Genomic DNA, 17815 nt, shown 5'->3' with positions numbered 1-17815 from the left:
TTTCCTCTGTGGGGTCAGTTTACATTTGTAAAACATGTTGTGTTCGGTCCATAAAAAAGTGTTTAACATTTTTTTCCACAAAAATGAACATGCTTGTGTCACACTGTTTGCTACACAGTGAACTGATGAAAGAAAATTGAAGTGATAAACACATATAACTCTTTTAACCCTTTCATGCATGAATTATGAGAACCTTAATCAAGATTTTTTTCCTGAGTGTTTTTATTCCTCTTTAGGCATTAAAAAAACAATGTGATTGATTTTTTTTTTATTTTTTTTTTTATTAACCTGTTTTTCATGGAGTTACAAAAATGTCCACTCAGCTGGACACCATGCGTTTAATTTTTGAAGCAAAGAAACATGTATTTACTGAGATACTGTGTGAAAACTAGGAAATAACTGTTTTTTTAATGTTGCTAATCTGATGTTTTCTCAAATTTTAACATACTATTATAGTAGTTATTACTCACTCAAATAGTGTGCAAAAAACAACAAAACACAACAACGTAAAAAAAAACAAAAAAACTGTTAATTGCAGTCTAATAACAATTAGCAATTGATTTACACTCAAATATGTTGCTGTAAATCAGGTTTATCAAGAACAGGAATGTTACAGTAATGGTATGAATTGCAGTGTATTATGGGATGGTGCATAAGTATCCACTGTGTTGGTTGATTTGCAAGTAAAACAACAAAATCCATAAATATACAAGAGACCAGCTGTAGAATAACTGTCCACTGTAGTGACCACTGTGCATGAAAGGGTTAATCACAGATAGATTACAGAAAAAACATTGTTGTACGTTTGGTCATTGTGGATTAAGGCACAGAAATATTTAATAGAAATAATGCAATGAGTTATTTAAGAAAAAAAAAAAAAAAACTTTTGAAAAATATCCCTTTTACCTAGTTACTGAACACAGATTCTATAGTAAGTTTATCCTCCCATGAGGCATGTTTATCCTATAGAAGAGGGAAGGGTGGAGACTTGTAAAAAAAGGGCGTCAGAGAAGCAGAGAAGGAACCTTGAATGAGAGATTAGCAGACCTCAGAGCGCAGACAGCGACAGCTCATCTGACTGCAAAGAAACGACTCATTTTAATTAAAAGTGTGATTATTTGACAAGTCTTTTCTGTTTTAAAAAGCAGACAAAAGATTATGAAGATCCTTTCTGTCAAATGCACAGTACCTTTCCACTGCTCCGAGAAGCTCTCCATATGATGCCTCTCTTTTACGCAACAGGTTCTGCGTGATTAATTTTACTTTAAACTCCGATAAATGTAGAAAGAAGCATGCTGTCAACGTTTTGGCCCTTTGGCATCGACCAGGAAATCAACTCATGGGATGTAGTGGATGCAGAGTCAGGTTCAACTTTGGAAAGGTGCTGTCCAAAGTCTCGGTGTTTTTTACCATGGTCCTAATCTTCACTTACTTCTTCTACTGTCTCACCGGATTTTGTGATTCGGCTCCAAGGACTTTATACAGTCAGCAAAACTTAGATTATGACATATTGGACGATCACCGTCGCATTTTGGAGGACCTGCGACCACCGCCGCGTCTCCTCCCCGACGCGCCGGAACCGCACCGGAACCGCACAGGCTCCGCTGACGCACCAGAGCAGGTGGACGCGCCGGGTCCGCACGGCGCAAAGGAGAGCGTCCAGAGCAACGGCATCCCAGTGTCCAACACTTTCGGGATCAAACGGTTTCCTCAGGCGATTATAATCGGAGTGAAGAAAGGAGGAACCCGTGCCCTGCTGGAGTTTCTCCGCATCCACCCGGACGTGAGAGCGGTGGGTGCAGAACCTCACTTCTTCGACCGGTTTTATGATAGAGGACTGGAGTGGTACAGGTATGCACTTTTTTATCATTTATGAATCTGTAAAATAATATAATCAAACACACAATGACGCAATGACTTGTTTAAAGATAGATAGATAGATAGATAGATAGATAGATAGATAGATAGATAGATAGATAGATAGATAGATAGATAGATAGATAGATAGATAGATAGATAGATAGATACTTTATTTATGTCATCAGGAAATTTACAGGTTTCAGCAGTACCACAAACTTAAAAACAACAATAGTTAAAAAAAAAAAAAATGCTTTAAATTTCCTCAAGGAATATGAGCTGCAGAAATGATGAATTTCACCATAAATCAGTGTTGAATGCCTCAGGCAAACATTGGCAGCAGGAAATAGACAAGTTGTGGATGGTTTTCAGGATAATGTGTGGATTGAAGGGTCAGAGGAGCAACAGTGATGCCTGTGCTGACATCCAGTCACTTGTGCTAAAGTGATGATGCCTCCTTTTCAGACAGGATGCCTACAGTGGCTGATGTATTCATATCACCCCAAGCCAATATTCCTCCTCAGTCAGTGCTGCAATGTAGATCAACAAGGCTAGTGAGGTCTCAGAGGAGCAGTCCATCATCTTGACAGCCATTTAAACACCATTTATACACCTCAACATGACACACTGTATTAACATTCCTGACCTGTTTTAAGAAGTGCATCAACTGCTGCTCCATTGTACTAAAAACATCAGCTATGTCTTATTTATATAGGATATAAAACTGAGTGCAGATGTAGTCAGAGTGAATAAAAAGTCCGTTGGCTTTTGCAGTGACAGCAGCAGATTAGGGGGAACCAGACAGAGAGAGGTATCATTTGGATGCAGTTAAGTCCCTAAAGATGGATTTAGAATGAAGAGGGTCCTGATCATCCCCAGATGTCCTACGAGCTCAAACAGCTCATTGATGTGGGAATATGGATTTCAACCTGTGAAAATATGCAAAGTCTGGTATAGGATAAAAACGACATGAGTGCTGATACGCAAGCGCTTTGAGAGCAAGTCAAGACCCTGAAACTGAGATGTAATTTAATCTTCGGGGCTTTTTTTTTTCTCCTCCTAACCCACTTAGCCATGTTTTAACCAAGAGCAAAAATACACATGGAAACACTTAAACTATTGATAATTTTAGCATATGCTGTCTGTGCGTACACAAATGTGGATTCACACTCAGATGCATTCATGTTCACACTTTGTACTTTTACACCTCTCACTATCACATTTGTTACCTCTCATTTTTACTACATCCTTCTCTTTTTTCTTTAATCAACTCCAACCACCCTATTTGTCTCACTTTTTCCCCTTTCCTCAAGCCTCTCTTCTGTCCTCCTCTCCTCAGTCTTCCCATGGTGGATGTGTTTATGTGAAAATACCTGTGGCAGACCTGTTGTTTCCAGGCCATGTTTTATGTGTGTTTTAATTAGCCAGACTGCTGTGTAAAGCTGTTCTGTTCTAAAGCTCCAGTGATTCAAGCATGGCCTGTGAAAGTTTGATTAGTCTTAAGATCTCCAGAGGCAAAACAAAAACTCCATCCTCAGTATGAAAATACATGGTATTTTTTTTATAGAACCAACATTTGACAAACATTGTCACACAGGGTGCACAGAGCTGCAGGTTGGAAGGTATATTTAAACCATTTGTAAATTGGTGTCACCTGGTTTTTATTTTTAACACTGGCAGTTTTTGTGTGATCTTGAAAGCTGAAAATGAGGGGAGAGAAAGTGGAAGGGAAAACACGGCAGCACGTTTAAAATAAGCAACAGCCTTTCAGGTATTGTGTGAATAGCAGAGGCTCATGGGTAAAATCTGTTAGCTGTGATCCACAGTAACCTCACCGAAGACGCTGTGTGCATTTGTATGTCGGTGACAGAAACAACTCATCCATGTGGAACAGGCGAGTACGCTTCAACACAAGTATCAGTGACAATAGGGTCAACTCACAGCCGCATCTTGATGCAAATACAAGGCTGTTCTGTCCGACACGCTCTGAAAAGTAACCTAAGCTTGTACACTTCATGTTCAAGAAGCATCACAACATGTACAGCTCTCTAACCAACATTACCATATTTCCAGAGACTGTACTTATTTCCCTAGACCATTAACTTAATCCTATTATGGCTGTAATTGATCTAGATTGTCTTATTACTGTATTGACTCCCCCTTTCAGTCACGTATGACCTTTGTAAGCTTCTATGTCACCCGTAATTACTATAGGAAACTAATTCAGATGATGTCAAGTAAAAAAAAAGTTCATCACGTTGCAATGAAAACAAGGCTGTTGCCAAAGACACATGATCTCAGAGAGTGTATCTGACAACAATTTGTGCTGTGTGATTCCACATGGCTTGGACAGAGAAGCACAGAGTGGATGTGATTTCAGCAGATGGATGAGCCATGCACTGTCATATATTGAGACCTTACTGAATGGAAACACAGGCCGTCTGCATACTGGAGGCACTTCACAGATACAGCACCGCCCCCCCGTGCAGAATTGTCTAGTGTGAGACAAACTTAGACCTCATTCATGTGTGTTTTCCTTTTTTTTTTTTTTTTCAATCTGAGTAATCCAGTCAAGCTTCTCTTTTCTTTTTCCCTCCGCCCTGTCTGTTTCTGCATCCCCTTCTCTTGTTTGCATGTGTGTATATGAACCCATTACGGGAATAGAAAAGCCACAAATAGTGCATTCAAAATGAAGCAAAGATTTAATGATTTTCTGTGTTGTTTTTATGGGTTTAAGTGGACTTCTTGGAGTGATGGGTTTCATGTGGGACTTCAGAAAACTTCAAACCTCAGTTTTCCATGGCACAATGGTTCTGATTGTCGTGGCTTTCTCACCATGACGCTGTCTGGAATGAGTAACTCGTAAATTCAGGTTTTTGTTTTTTTTTTTCACTTCCTTGATGATGTCAAAATGAACATATATGTGTCTTGCAGTTGAACAAGCTCTTATTCTAGAGCAGGGGTCTCAAACATGCAGCCCGGGGGCCAAATGTGGCCCGCCAAAGGGTCCAATCTGGCTTGAGGGATGAATTTGTGAAATGCAAAAATTACACTGAAGATATAAACAATTATTTTAGTTCAGGTTCCACATACAGACCAATTCAATCTCAAGTGGGTCAGTTAGCAAAATACTATTATAATAACCTATAAATACTCACAACTCCATTTTTTTTCTCTCTATAAATGTAAACATTTTCACGTAATTTTCCTGTATTTACATTATTACAAACCATCATTTAACAAAAAATGTGAATAACCTGAAATGCCTTAAGAGAAATGTAATTTTAACGATATTCTGCCTGTTACTAAATGTTTTGTGTATTTGTAGATCTACTGTGATTGTAAATTGTAATGTATATGTAGAAATGATAAACTAAAGCATAATAATGTTAAAATTGCACTTATTTTTCTTAAGAAATTTTAGGTTTTTCATGTTATTCACATTGTTTTAGAGCAGGAGTGTCAAACTTATGTTAGTTCAGGGGCCACATAAAGCCCAATATGACCTGCAGTGGGCCGGATCATTAAAATAATAACATGATAATACATAAATAATATCAATTCCAAAATTTGTATGTCTAATTTCTATGTTTTAGAGTGAAAAAAGTAGAATTATATTATCAAAATTTCTACATTTACAAACTATCTTTTAAAAAATATGGAAAAACATTAACCATGACCAAAATGAAATTTCTTAAGAAAAAAAGTGCTATTTTAACTATTTCTGCCATTATTTGGCTTCAGTTTCTCATTTTTACATGTTCATTGCAACGTACAGATCACAGTGGATCTAAAAATGCACAAAACATTTAATAACAGACAGAATATTGGTAAAATTACTCTTAAATCTCTGAAGACATTTCAGGTTGTTCATATTTGTTCAGGTTTTTCGCATTTTTTGTAAAAGGCTAGTCTGTAAATATTAAAATTTTTGTGTAATTTTACTTTTTTTTTTTTTACACTAAAACGAGAGAAAAATATGTGGGTTTTGTTATTTATACCTTATTATGATAGTATTTTACTGGTCTGACCCACTTTAGATGGAACTGAACCAAATTTATTTTGACATCCTTGATTGTTAATATCTTCAGTGTAATTTTTGTATTTCACTAATTCATCCTGCGGGCCGGATTGGACCCTTTGGCGGGCCGGTTTTGGTCCCTGGGCCGCATGTTTGACACCCCTGTTTTAGAGGATAGTTTGTAAACATTTTCATCATGTAAGGAAAGTTTGGAGTTGACATCATTTATATATTATTACTTTATTATGTTACTGGTCTGGCCCACTTTAGACCAAATTTGGCTGAACTAAAATGAGTTTGACATGTTCTAGAGGCTGCTTGTACAATAACCAGATACACTTTACATGCAGGAAATAAAATGACACTAAATTAAATCTTGATGGACTTGATTCATGACATGATCGTTTCCGCATTTTGAGTTGAACAAAAACTCAATATTTTGAGAGCTTGTCAATTAGCTGACCTACCATTTTAACAGCAAAGGCCATGCTCAATCGGATTGCTGTTAAAATAGAGTGTAAATCCTTTAAGGGCAGCAGCACAAGGCCAAAGAGAAATGTCAATGAAAATTTCACTGGCTCTTAAAAAAGACATGGATTTATGGAAATCAAGGGTATAAAAGTGATGACAACAGGTGAAAATGTAAGTGAAGGTCCTCTGGGGGTTAGAATAATGTTTGTGTCTTTCATTAGGAATCTTTCATTGGTAAATTGACAGGATACAATCAATTACACAGATAATGAACAAAATAAAGCAAGAGAACCCATGTAATAATACTTTACTCTGCTGCATACACACTATATTTTATCATTTTTTTCCCAATCTTTTTATTGCTCTGAATCATAAACAGAATAACCTTGAATTTCTTTTTATTTTACCTCTTTTTTTCAGTTCACCATGACATTTGAGAAAGCCTACTATAAATCCCCTTGACTTATAACATTTAAGAGTAACTAAAGAAATATACTGTTTGATTCTCACATTTAACATGAGAAAATACAAACTTCAGCAGGTTCCATTTATTACATTAAATCAGGTTTTAAGGTATGATGTTGATCAGAGAGTATTGAGAGTATTGACTTAACATACCAATGATGTAAATAAATATTGCTTTCATGTTTCAATATTATTTCATATGTTTGATTTGGTTGAGGCTGCGATGTTCTGTGTTTTAATTTAGATTCATCTCACCACCGCTTGCACCAGGGTTGTACTTTAGTTTTCCTTTTAGGCCACACTCAAGTACTTAGTGTGTCAGTCTGGATTTTTTGACAGCTGAAATAAGGAAAATGGACTGTAATGTCAGTGGGGCACCTTTTCCAGAGAGGGTGATTTTTTCAACACCTCGTTCTGTGACCAGCCCTGAAGCCATTAGCGATGGAGGCTGATTGGTGTAGCAGACCAGGAAGTGGTCTCTGAAGTGTTGAGTCGCAGTGTGTTTTAATGGTGGTGGGGTTTTGGCTGGAGTTGGGTCTAGGTGGTGTTATAAGGTTTGCAAAGGCCCACACTCACACCCCATATGGTGGGAATTATTATAATTTAAGGTGCATTGTGGTCCATTTTGGGGCGCCTGTAAAATGTTTTGGAGGCTTCAGTAGTTCTGTTTTAAGTCTGTACAGCAGTTAGCTCGTGAGGAAAATGTGGTGTGAAGAAATAATGGTTTTGTTTCACTTGGCTGAGATGAAATGCTCTAGATGCTTGGTAGTCATGCTCAGCTGCTCTGCCATTTCCAGAAAAGAATAACATGAGGTTAAAAACAGAGGGGACCATCATGGAAATACAAAGGTACACAGTGGTGTCTGGAAAATGAAATATTATTGTTTTATTACATCCCATTAATCAGCAGTTAAATTCTTTGAATATATCCACATCTATGAATGGAAAGAGGACAAGCCTAAGTCTGATTCAGCAGACCTGCCACAATTCTGTTGTTTATCATTTTACACTGATATCAGCACAAGAATCATCAAATCAAATGTGTCTCTTACATCATATGAAAAAAAAAATTAAAGGAAGAATGAAGGTGGGTATTGAATGGGTCAATATATAATTGAGGGGCTTTTGGAGTCCATGGGATATATCTTGCGTACATCTTTATTAAAAGTTAAGGAAAAAAAAACCCAACTAATTATTTATTACAAAGTATTTTTATGTTCATTATGATCATGTCTTTAAAAACTCCATAATTATTTAATTACGGAAACAATCCACTTATTAATAAATTATTAATAATTAACAAATGATTAGATATACTAAAATATCAATAAAATAACCATCTGAATTTAATAACAACCACCTTCTAATTAGCTAAACAATAATAAAATGAGCTTATTCAAAAATTGTTTTGTGTTCTTTTTATTAAGTTGACATAATCATGACAGATATTTCTTTTTTGGCAATATATCAAATTTTATATGGAAAATAACAAATTGTGTCTGTGTCTGAGAGATCACTTTTATCTAAGTTACACATTACAAAAACACCTCTGAAGGAAATCACATGACCTGCTCCACATGATGTCATTTCCTCCTGAAGAAAACACTGGCAAGACTCCAACATACGTTCTGTCTCCTCTTTATTTAATATAAAGTAGTGTGGGAATCAAGTGTGTATTTATCGTGCTCTTATGTCAACAGTGTTTCTACAATATCTTTATAAACAACTTTTAATTTCAGTCTTACTCAAATATGATATTTAGAAGAATCTTTCTGTAAAAATGCCATGTGGTGTTATGGTTATATTGAGTTTAGGCCTGAAAACAGAAAAAATGTCAACTATACCTGTCAACTATGTTATCCTGTAAAGGGAACTCAAAAAGTCTCTCAATTATACAGGGTGTCCCATAAGTCTCCATACATAGGAAAAATAAACGTTTCTTGACATAAACCCTTTTTATTTATATAATATGCTCTATATGACTGCCATTTTGTCGGGAACACATTTGAATGCGTGTCCTCCACTGCTGAAGAACTATAAAGAAGAAATATAAAGAAATACATGTTAGAACCATATGTATTATGTCTCCTATGTATGGAGACTTATGGGACACCCTGTATATTGACCCGAATACATTCTTAGCATTGTTTTCTTGCGCTTAACAAAAAACTTATAGATTTACATAATTTAGCAAATTTACTAGCTCTAATGCACGCTTCTGCTTAACCAATGCTACTTTTTCATGCGCCAAATGCTGAAGTCATTACTGAACTCGCCAGCAAAGGATCACTGACCTCACATCCTGTTAAGACTCCTAATTATGACTGGACGCTCATATGCTACTCACTAATTACTCAGTGAGCAAGAAACAGATTGCGGTCCTTTATAGAAATGCCCACACACATGCACATGTGTATGCTTTTACCCCCTACCCAACCACCCTCTTGCTCAAACAGACACAGAAGAAAACGGAAAATACTGTAGTCAGACACTTGAGCTAACCTCCTGTTGAGAAACGCCTTCTTTCCTCTCCATTACTGCATCATTATTCAAAGAAATAAATCTGATAATAATATATTTAAAGTCTGTGGGTGGCAGCAGTCTTTCTGCCCGTCATGTGGTTTCCCAGAGGGATCCACTCCCTTTCTCTGCCTTCGGAGTGAGGTGATGGGTTTCTGCAAGTGCACCAGAAATTCCCCTCCAGGTTGGCACTATGTGATACATTTTATTAAGTGTGTTTGTGTGTATGTGAATATTACAAAACCTTGGATACACACCGTGTGACTAGCTTTTGAGTGATGTTGTTTATTATGTTGCTGCTCAGTCTTAAGTCTGTCCTCGGGCGACATTTGGTCTTAAACACATTAATTTGTGTTTCTTTTCAACTTTGGAGTCCATGAAGGTTTGAGCCCTTGTTGCATACTCAAGTTTCTGTTTAGACAAAGAACATAGAGACAGTATGGCGACAATGTATGGTCGCATAGTATCACACATACAGCGGTTGTTCCACTTGTCTGTGAATAGTATCTCTTCAACAGTGTTGTGTTGGTGTGTATTGTCACTATACTGCACCAAATCGAACACAAAACTGACACATTTCTTTCTATTCTAATCTATCAACTTGTTAAGTCTGACATCATGGTGTGCTAAAACTCATGTCCGGGTCTAAGCAATACATGATTAAGTCTTATTTCTTTAGTGAGAGGTATATCAATTCAGTTTTAAAAGGGGTTGAATTCATGCATTTAACTCCAGTACAGTGATTAGTGTAAATGTTTCTATAGTAAATGTTCTACCTGCCTTAGATCACAGTCTGCAGGACACATGTAGGAGAAAGGACACAGCAGAATTACACCTGAATAAAACTGATCCTAATATGGTGTACTTTTTTGAACTACTGGTCCATTTACAGCAGAGCCTCACTTCACTTTCTTCTCAGCTGTGTGTTGACATTAACCCATCAAGACCCGCTGATACTTTTGTATCAGTTCCCAAATTAATTTTTCTCTAAATTTAACCTTTCTTAAGTGATTTATCACCATTAATTGTCATATTATCCTCTATAGTTTGAGTTTTATCAGTATAAATCTTTTTATTTTTATATTTAATTCACTGATCAAGTAGATGTTTACTAAAGCTCAGAGTAAACTCAGAGGTTATTATATCAAAAGCAGAGAAAACTGAAGAAATAGTGACTTTAACTGAACATAAAAACAAATGTCATTGATCCAGCTCCATGAGTTTTACTTGTGAATCAATGTTGTAGAAGTTGACAGTGTTTCCTTGGTAACTACAGAGCCTCTGAACATCCAAATGGGTCATATGTGATGACCATGAAAAGATGACAAACTGCATTTTGCATCAATGATTTACATCTATTGATTGGATTAGTGGATCAACAGGTATTAAACAGTTTAGATCAGCAGTTGGTTTTGGTCGCTGGTGGCTGTTTGGGTCTTTATGGGTTAATCATTTCTTTATGTATTGTCCCCGGAAGTGGACAGCACTGATAAAAGCTACAAAAAGGCTGACATCAGACCTAAAGTATGAAGATTTGAAGCACCTTATCAAAGCTTAATTCTATTTCAAGGGAATCCATAATAATGCAGTTTGGCAGATGCAGTGGGAACTATTTATTATATAATTTGCTAAAGCACTAAAGTTATCTAACGCAAATTTTTTTTTCTCATTTGTTTAGGACTTGTTGCTTTACTTATCAACTTTATCTACTTCCTCTGCTCTGTATCATCATATGTAAAGTTAGAAGCTGACTGTAATGAACAGAAGCGGACCCGCAAACTTTAAATGATGTCACAGATTTAGCTCATGGGTCAGAAGTCATTTTCACATGTAAACACATACAAGTGTCAAAAAAAGAACTAAAAGAATTTTTTGTTGTTTTCTGGTCAGAGGCTTAGACCAACATATGGTTCATCCATAGAAGGAGGCGTAAAACCATGCATGGCTTTTGAGGTTCCCACGCTCATCCTGTCAGCCACACAGACTCCTACTGTCACCCTCTGAACATAGCAGCAGTGCTGGGAAATGTTTTTCTTCAGTTTATTGTTTGCCCTCTTTTTCATTTTCCACCACCTCTTTAATTGGGTCTTAGCGACTAAAGCATTTGGACGCAGTGATGCCTGCCAAAGCAGAACGCTCCTTCAGTTAATCAGGCTTTAACATACTGCTGATAGGCCAGCAAATGAACATAACAACTTGCGGAATTAAAATTAGTTTTTGGTTGTATTTTTAAATGATTTGTTGGAGAAGATCAGCTTCACTGTCTGCACTGAATCTTTTGTTACAGCACTGCAGGGGATGCAGCTACAGCACTTCAGGACCTGTAATCTTGGGGGGGGGCAGGAAGTTTCTTGGCCACATCCTTGTTGCCAGGGTTAGTATTTAATCTTGTGATCCAGACTGCCTTGTACATATCAGTCGTATAATCAGTGCTGTAGCACTTCAGGGAGAAAAAGTGCTACATCCTTTTAACAGCGGGGAGTTCCAGGCTAATGTGGCTAGTCAGCAAGGCTTTCCAATCCAAGGCTAAATAGAAAACATCTTAATGCTATGAATTTCTCTGTGCACACTTGGATGAAACAACATGTGTAAAAAGGCATTTTTCCATAACGTTAAAAGAGAGAGGTATTATAAGACATCTATAATGGGAGTAACACATTGGTAAAAGTGACAATAAATTAATCATCCTTGATATGTTTACAGTTTTTCCTGACACCACATGCAGGATCAGATTTATGAGAGAAAATTGCTATTATTGATTCTGTGATAATGAGACAGATTGTGATGAGGGAGATGGGGACCTGAGCAGAGTGGAGAAAAATCCACAATTCATTAACTATTCATGAGTATGGAAAAACAACTTATGGTCATTTACTGAAGTCACACTCATGAAGGAGTGAAGGACAAATCCAAGGCTAGAAGATGAGAGGGAAGGAGAGGACGGAGCGGGAGACGACCGCTCAGTTTCTCATCAGTAAACATTGACACCTCTGTGCCCTCATGTGTGGATGTGTATGGGCAAAAACACACACACTGTGAGCAATCTGTCATATGGAGACAGACATATTGATCAGACACAGATAAACAGGGGACAGGCAGGCAGGGATAAGCCATTTGCAGCTCTCGAAGTTGGATAATAATCAATTAATGGTCTTTTATTAGAGGGATCATTTAATGGGGTGGATTGAAATGTCTCAACTTTAAGTAAAGGTAGGAAACTCAAAACGTACACAGGAACAGCTCTAGGGAAGCTTTTCTCTTCGCATTAATGATTTATAGACCCTTTCTGCCTATGATTGAAGAAGTTTTCTTATCTTCTACTTGTTTGTAACATCTGTACCAGTTTATTTCCTGTTCATTCTACTGTGTCATTATCAAATATATATTCAATATCACCTTGTTCCAGCGCCTCATTGAGGTTTCACCATATAATATTAGCAATGACTTAAACATAGCCTTCAAACCCAAGACTGTTTTTATGCCGGCATCATTCTATCAAATGGAAACACTCAATGTCATATATCATTTTATGCACATTTCCCTCAAATCGATGTGATACATGTATCTTTGGAAAAATTTAAGAGCTATGCTTCAACTTAAAATAAAGTTTTATGAGTTTGAACACTGTTCAGCTCTGGTCTGTAATGACTGTGATTCACTGGCAGGCTGTTGTTTGCTAATAAGGTACTGTGCTGCATTCAACCTCAGAGCAAGAGTGCAGTCAGTGAACCTGGACTTTGACTACCGGCTGCTGTTTATAACCGCACACAACCGCTGCTTAATGGAATATAAAACTATTTTAGGGTCAGTTTCAATACACGTTGAGGCTTTGCTGAACCCACTCCTCTCTGTTGCAGTAATAGAATAAAAAATACAGGCTGCTCTCAAGATGTTAGGCGTAAGTTTCAGTGAGTTTTTTCTTCTGCTTAATTTCACTGTTGATTTTTTTTTATCTTAAAACCTGCCAGTTGCCATTATAGTTTTAGCCTATGCAAGCAAACAATGGCTCAATGAACTGTTACTTTATGAGTAACATGGCATACCTTTAAACATTCAGTGTTTGACCACAGAGAATAATGCAAGCGTAACTGTCAAAACTAAAATAAATTTCGCTCATGCATCCATCAGTCATCTCCATTTCTGAAAGGCCTCTTGTCATTGGCATTTGGACTTTCTGCAGACATCCAATCTGAAACAAATAAAATACACAGACTCCATTACTTGTTTATTTTATAGAAAACCACAAGAAAGCTCTTGTTTCCAGTAACACACTATAAAATGCGTTTGGTAAATGAACTACAGAGACTTCATTTGCTATTTTAAAAATTGCTCATTGTCCATTTGTCATGCAAAATGTTTTGCCTCTGAAATCTATATCCACCACAAGTCTGCCTCACGCAGTCCATCTGTGTCAGATATAGATGTATGAACATGTGCTGGATTGGCTGAATACCACATTGCCCACAATCCCCTTAAAGCCATCCTGTTTACTAGACAGTGTTGATGTAAAAGAGATGTGCGGAGCGGGCAAGAGACATGAACGCAGCTGTGAGGTCATGATTAAAATCAAAGGAAAACACCTGGACATCAGGTGTAAAGTTTGCTAACAATAGATGAACCTGCATCCATCACTGGTTCAGATTAAAGCTGAAACTATATTTACAATTTACTTACAATGAAATATGTATCTTTACATTGTAGTAACACATTGTTTAGCACATGTATTTTTACTAGCATATTGTACGCAGCATGTCTCCATCGTATTGCAGCCATATGTTTAAAACACTAGCTGAGCTCAGCAGCTAGTCATCCTGGTGGCACTTCCTGCAGATTTTGGTCTGTTTGGTCTGTTGGGTCTGTTTGGGTCCATGTAAGAACCCGTGGGGGAAGTAAGGGTAGTGGAGGGGGGGCACTTTGCTCTTGCAGGAAGAAGGGGGTTTGAAATGTGTAGGAAATTGCCGTTAAGTGGTTCTTGAGGCTTTGTGGTTTTGACTCATCAGGCACATTGTGAGTGGATGGTCCTTTTGTGCAGACCTTACAGTAAGACTCAGGCGGGCTGTCGGGGGCCCTCGTACATAAACACAGGACAGAATGAAGCTTTAATCACACTATGGGGTGCTTTAATGTTCAGTAGATGCCATGTGTCTATGTTATCTCTTGATGGAACCCTCATGTAATTAACGTTCAAGCAGAACTTGTTAATGTTTAAAAAGTAAATAAATACATGCCCTTTAATGTGATACAAAAAACCTCAATGGTGCAATTTTGAACAGATTAGAAGTGATTGTGCTTTTTTGCTCATTTTTAGGCTGTAATATGTAATGTTTTGCTTTCAAATACATACAAATCACTAGACCTATCTTAAGCCCGGTATATACTGTTTGATTTTGATAAGAAAGCATAGTGATATCATTTGTCATAAGTAAAAATTGGTGGTTGTATAGTTAGAGATGCTCAGAGAAATTGTTGAAGGGCTCCTCTTGTAATCAGAGAATGCCTGGGACAAAATGATGACAGTATCAGAAATTTCCCTTGACTGTTCTACAGAATGACTGCTGCTTAGACCTACATCATCCTACCGCTGAGATAATAGCATGAAATGGGGCATTAATCAAGGCAACATGCACATTTATGTAGCTTAAAATACTATCTTCAACAGTCAGCCTAACCCCTAATTCACAATCAGGTGCTCACTCCTCCCTCCCCCTTGACTTTGGAGGTTTTGCTGTACGTATAAGTGCCACTTAAGTAACAATGCAATCATTAGGTTAACTCCATGGTTTACGCCTCTAGCAACACAGGTTAATGACATACGCTGATGATGTATTGCTTTTATACATTTCTGACATCGTAGCTGATAAGTGTCATTGTTGCACAGTTTGTATGTACACTGTGCACAAGTTACTAGATCCAGGTCGCACAGTATGGCTGCAGATAAACTTGTAACGGTTCAGAAAAAGTCTTTGTATATTTTGTTTTAACCAATGTTGAGATCAAAGGTGGTGAAGTCAACCCTCATAATCCCCCAGGCCTACTACTAAAGGTGCACTAGCTTATGTTTTTATTCCTTTATTTATGTTATCACAGGGACAGTGGCCCCTTACTCAGACATAGAGAACATTAAAGCGTATTAGCTTGTTTGACACACTGTATGCAGCCTGTCCAGCGCTAAGATAAAGTGAAAGGGAGGCAAAGCTTGTCACTAGCTGCTAAACAGCTAGAGCAAACCTAAAAGGAGAGAGTACTGAGGATCTCTGGAGAGAACATAAGGGCTTTTATAGAAAAAATGCTCAGAATCTTCTCTATTGAATTCAGTGTACAGGCTGTTCTCATGGATGTAGGCATCTGAGACCGTTTGCAAACATTCAGCTCTCAGCACAGTATTGATTCCAACATATACACACACTAATCTCTCTTTATACTTGGTCTTTAATTAACCATTGGTTGGATTTTTGATGATAATTACAAAGGGGTGAGTCTTCATTTTATATAACTTCTTCTGCCTTTTCACATCCAGGAACATGATGCCTCGGACGCTGGATGGACAGATCACCATGGAGAAGACTCCCAGCTATTTTGTCACAAAAGAGGCTCCGAGTCGTGTCTGCACTATGAACTGCCAAACCAAGCTGATTGTGGTTGTGCGGGATCCTGTGACGCGGGCGGTATCTGACTATACCCAGACGCTGTCCAAGAATCCAGGCCTCCCATCCTTCCAAAGCCTGGCCTTGAAGAACTCGTCCACAGGTCTGATTGACACCACGTGGAGCGCAGTGCGCATCGGCCTTTATGCCAAACATCTGGAGAACTGGCTTCAGTACTTCCCTCTGTCTCATTTTCTTTTTGTTAGCGGTGAGCGGCTGGTGTCTGATCCGGCTGGGGAGATGGGTCGGGTTCAGGATTTCCTGGGTCTGAAAAGGGTTGTATCAGACAAACACTTCTACTTTAATCAGACCAAAGGTTTCCCCTGCTTAAAGAAGCCTGAGGGGAGCAGCAGACCTCGCTGCCTCGGAAAGTCTAAAGGCAGACCTCATCCAGAGATCCCCGCTGAGGTCCTGCAGAGACTCAGAGACTTCTACAGGCCCTTTAACCACCGCTTCTACCAGATGAGTGGACAGGACTTTGGCTGGGACTAACTGAAGGGATCCCTGTCATTTCCCACATCAAAGTCAGTCTGTATGCTCCAGGACTGACTGGTTCACAGGACTAATGCTCTCAGGGAAGGGACGGAGAAATACAAAGTCCACAAACTGGGATTGTCTTTGGACCATTTTGCCTCAGCGGAACCAACATGACATGCAGCACATATGAGCTGTTGAAGCTGCCATAGACAAACTGCTGCCAAAATGCAAGTTATACACACAGTTAATGGCTTAAACCATTGAACCATTTCCTTGCATTTGTTTTAATATTAATGTCCCACAGAAGTTAGAAGCAAACTAGATACCAAAGGGAAAAAGGCCTTTGAATATACGTTTCAACTTACTTTGTGTGTGTGTTTTTTTTTTTTTTTTAATAAAATAAGCTGATATTTATAGTTTCTGTTGATTTACTACAACAGCTATAAAATTTTTTGATGAGAAAAGTATTTATTTCATGACAAACACAAAAACTGATTAAACAATTCTTGACGCAACATTAAAGAAAAATGTCAGTTATAAACCACTATTTCTTTTGCTTTCTAGCAGTATTACTTTGACTGCATTTATTATTTACATTATGATTACTGTTTGGAAATGGCCTTTGCTACATATCTCTAGTTTGATGTTGCAGGATATTTCTTTGTATATTTCGATGCTATACCAATGATACCTCATCTGTATATATTAAATGTGTAACAGTTTTTAGAAGCCACACATACATTCCAAATTACAGAAATGTATGCATTTGTAGATAATTCCCCCATAAAGGTATGTCTGTACTTTAGTTTTCTTGAATGATATTTACTGTGTCAGCTGTCACATACTTAAATAATAAATGTCTATTTTGATCTGTGATTATTTTGAACCATTGTTAAAGTACACAAAGTACGATGCTGTGTATAAAAACTTTGTCTCGACTCTGATTCTCTGTGTTGTGAAGCTCTAAGTAAAGTTTTATCTGAAACCTGCAATGCTTCATTTTAATCATTTTTCTCTCAGATGATGCCTGTTAGTTGAGCTTAATCCTAAACTCACTTCTAATTGAATCCCTTTATTTTCGGAAGACTCAGTGATAAATCTCCCATGATGCAAAGTTTCCCTCTGTGTTCACTGTACTGCTGTTGCTGCCTCCTGTGTTTGCTCACTCAAACTTTTTCTTACACAAAGGCCTAACATTGTTTTCTTTCCCAGTTTCACATGAGGAAAAGCCTCTCTATCCTCTCGCTCTGTCTCATTCTTCTCGTCTTTGGGCTCTCACACCCGTCTTCTCCTCTCACCACTTCCACACAGTGAGACCACATGTACAGTCTGAGGCCTGCGTACACTGTGGCCTTTAATT

General features: G+C 37.8%; 1 protein-coding gene across 1 annotated transcript; it reads left to right on the top strand.

The window, feature by feature from the left end:
* Positions 1-1052: 1052 nt before the first annotated feature.
* Positions 1053-17444, top strand: LOC115424406 (heparan sulfate glucosamine 3-O-sulfotransferase 6). Its single transcript, XM_030141665.1, has 2 exons — positions 1053-1851; positions 15852-17444. The coding sequence occupies exons 1-2, from the start codon at positions 1340-1342 to the stop codon at positions 16468-16470; spliced, it is 1131 nt and encodes a 376-aa protein (XP_029997525.1). The 5' UTR covers positions 1053-1339; the 3' UTR covers positions 16471-17444.
* The last annotated feature ends 371 nt before the right edge of the window (positions 17445-17815 follow it).

Source organism: Sphaeramia orbicularis, chromosome 8 (genome assembly GCF_902148855.1).
Source record: "Sphaeramia orbicularis chromosome 8, fSphaOr1.1, whole genome shotgun sequence".
NCBI lineage: Eukaryota > Metazoa > Chordata > Actinopteri > Kurtiformes > Apogonidae > Sphaeramia > Sphaeramia orbicularis.
The sequence above is the reverse complement of the archived record's forward strand: the minus strand, read 5'-3'. Positions and strand labels throughout refer to the sequence as shown.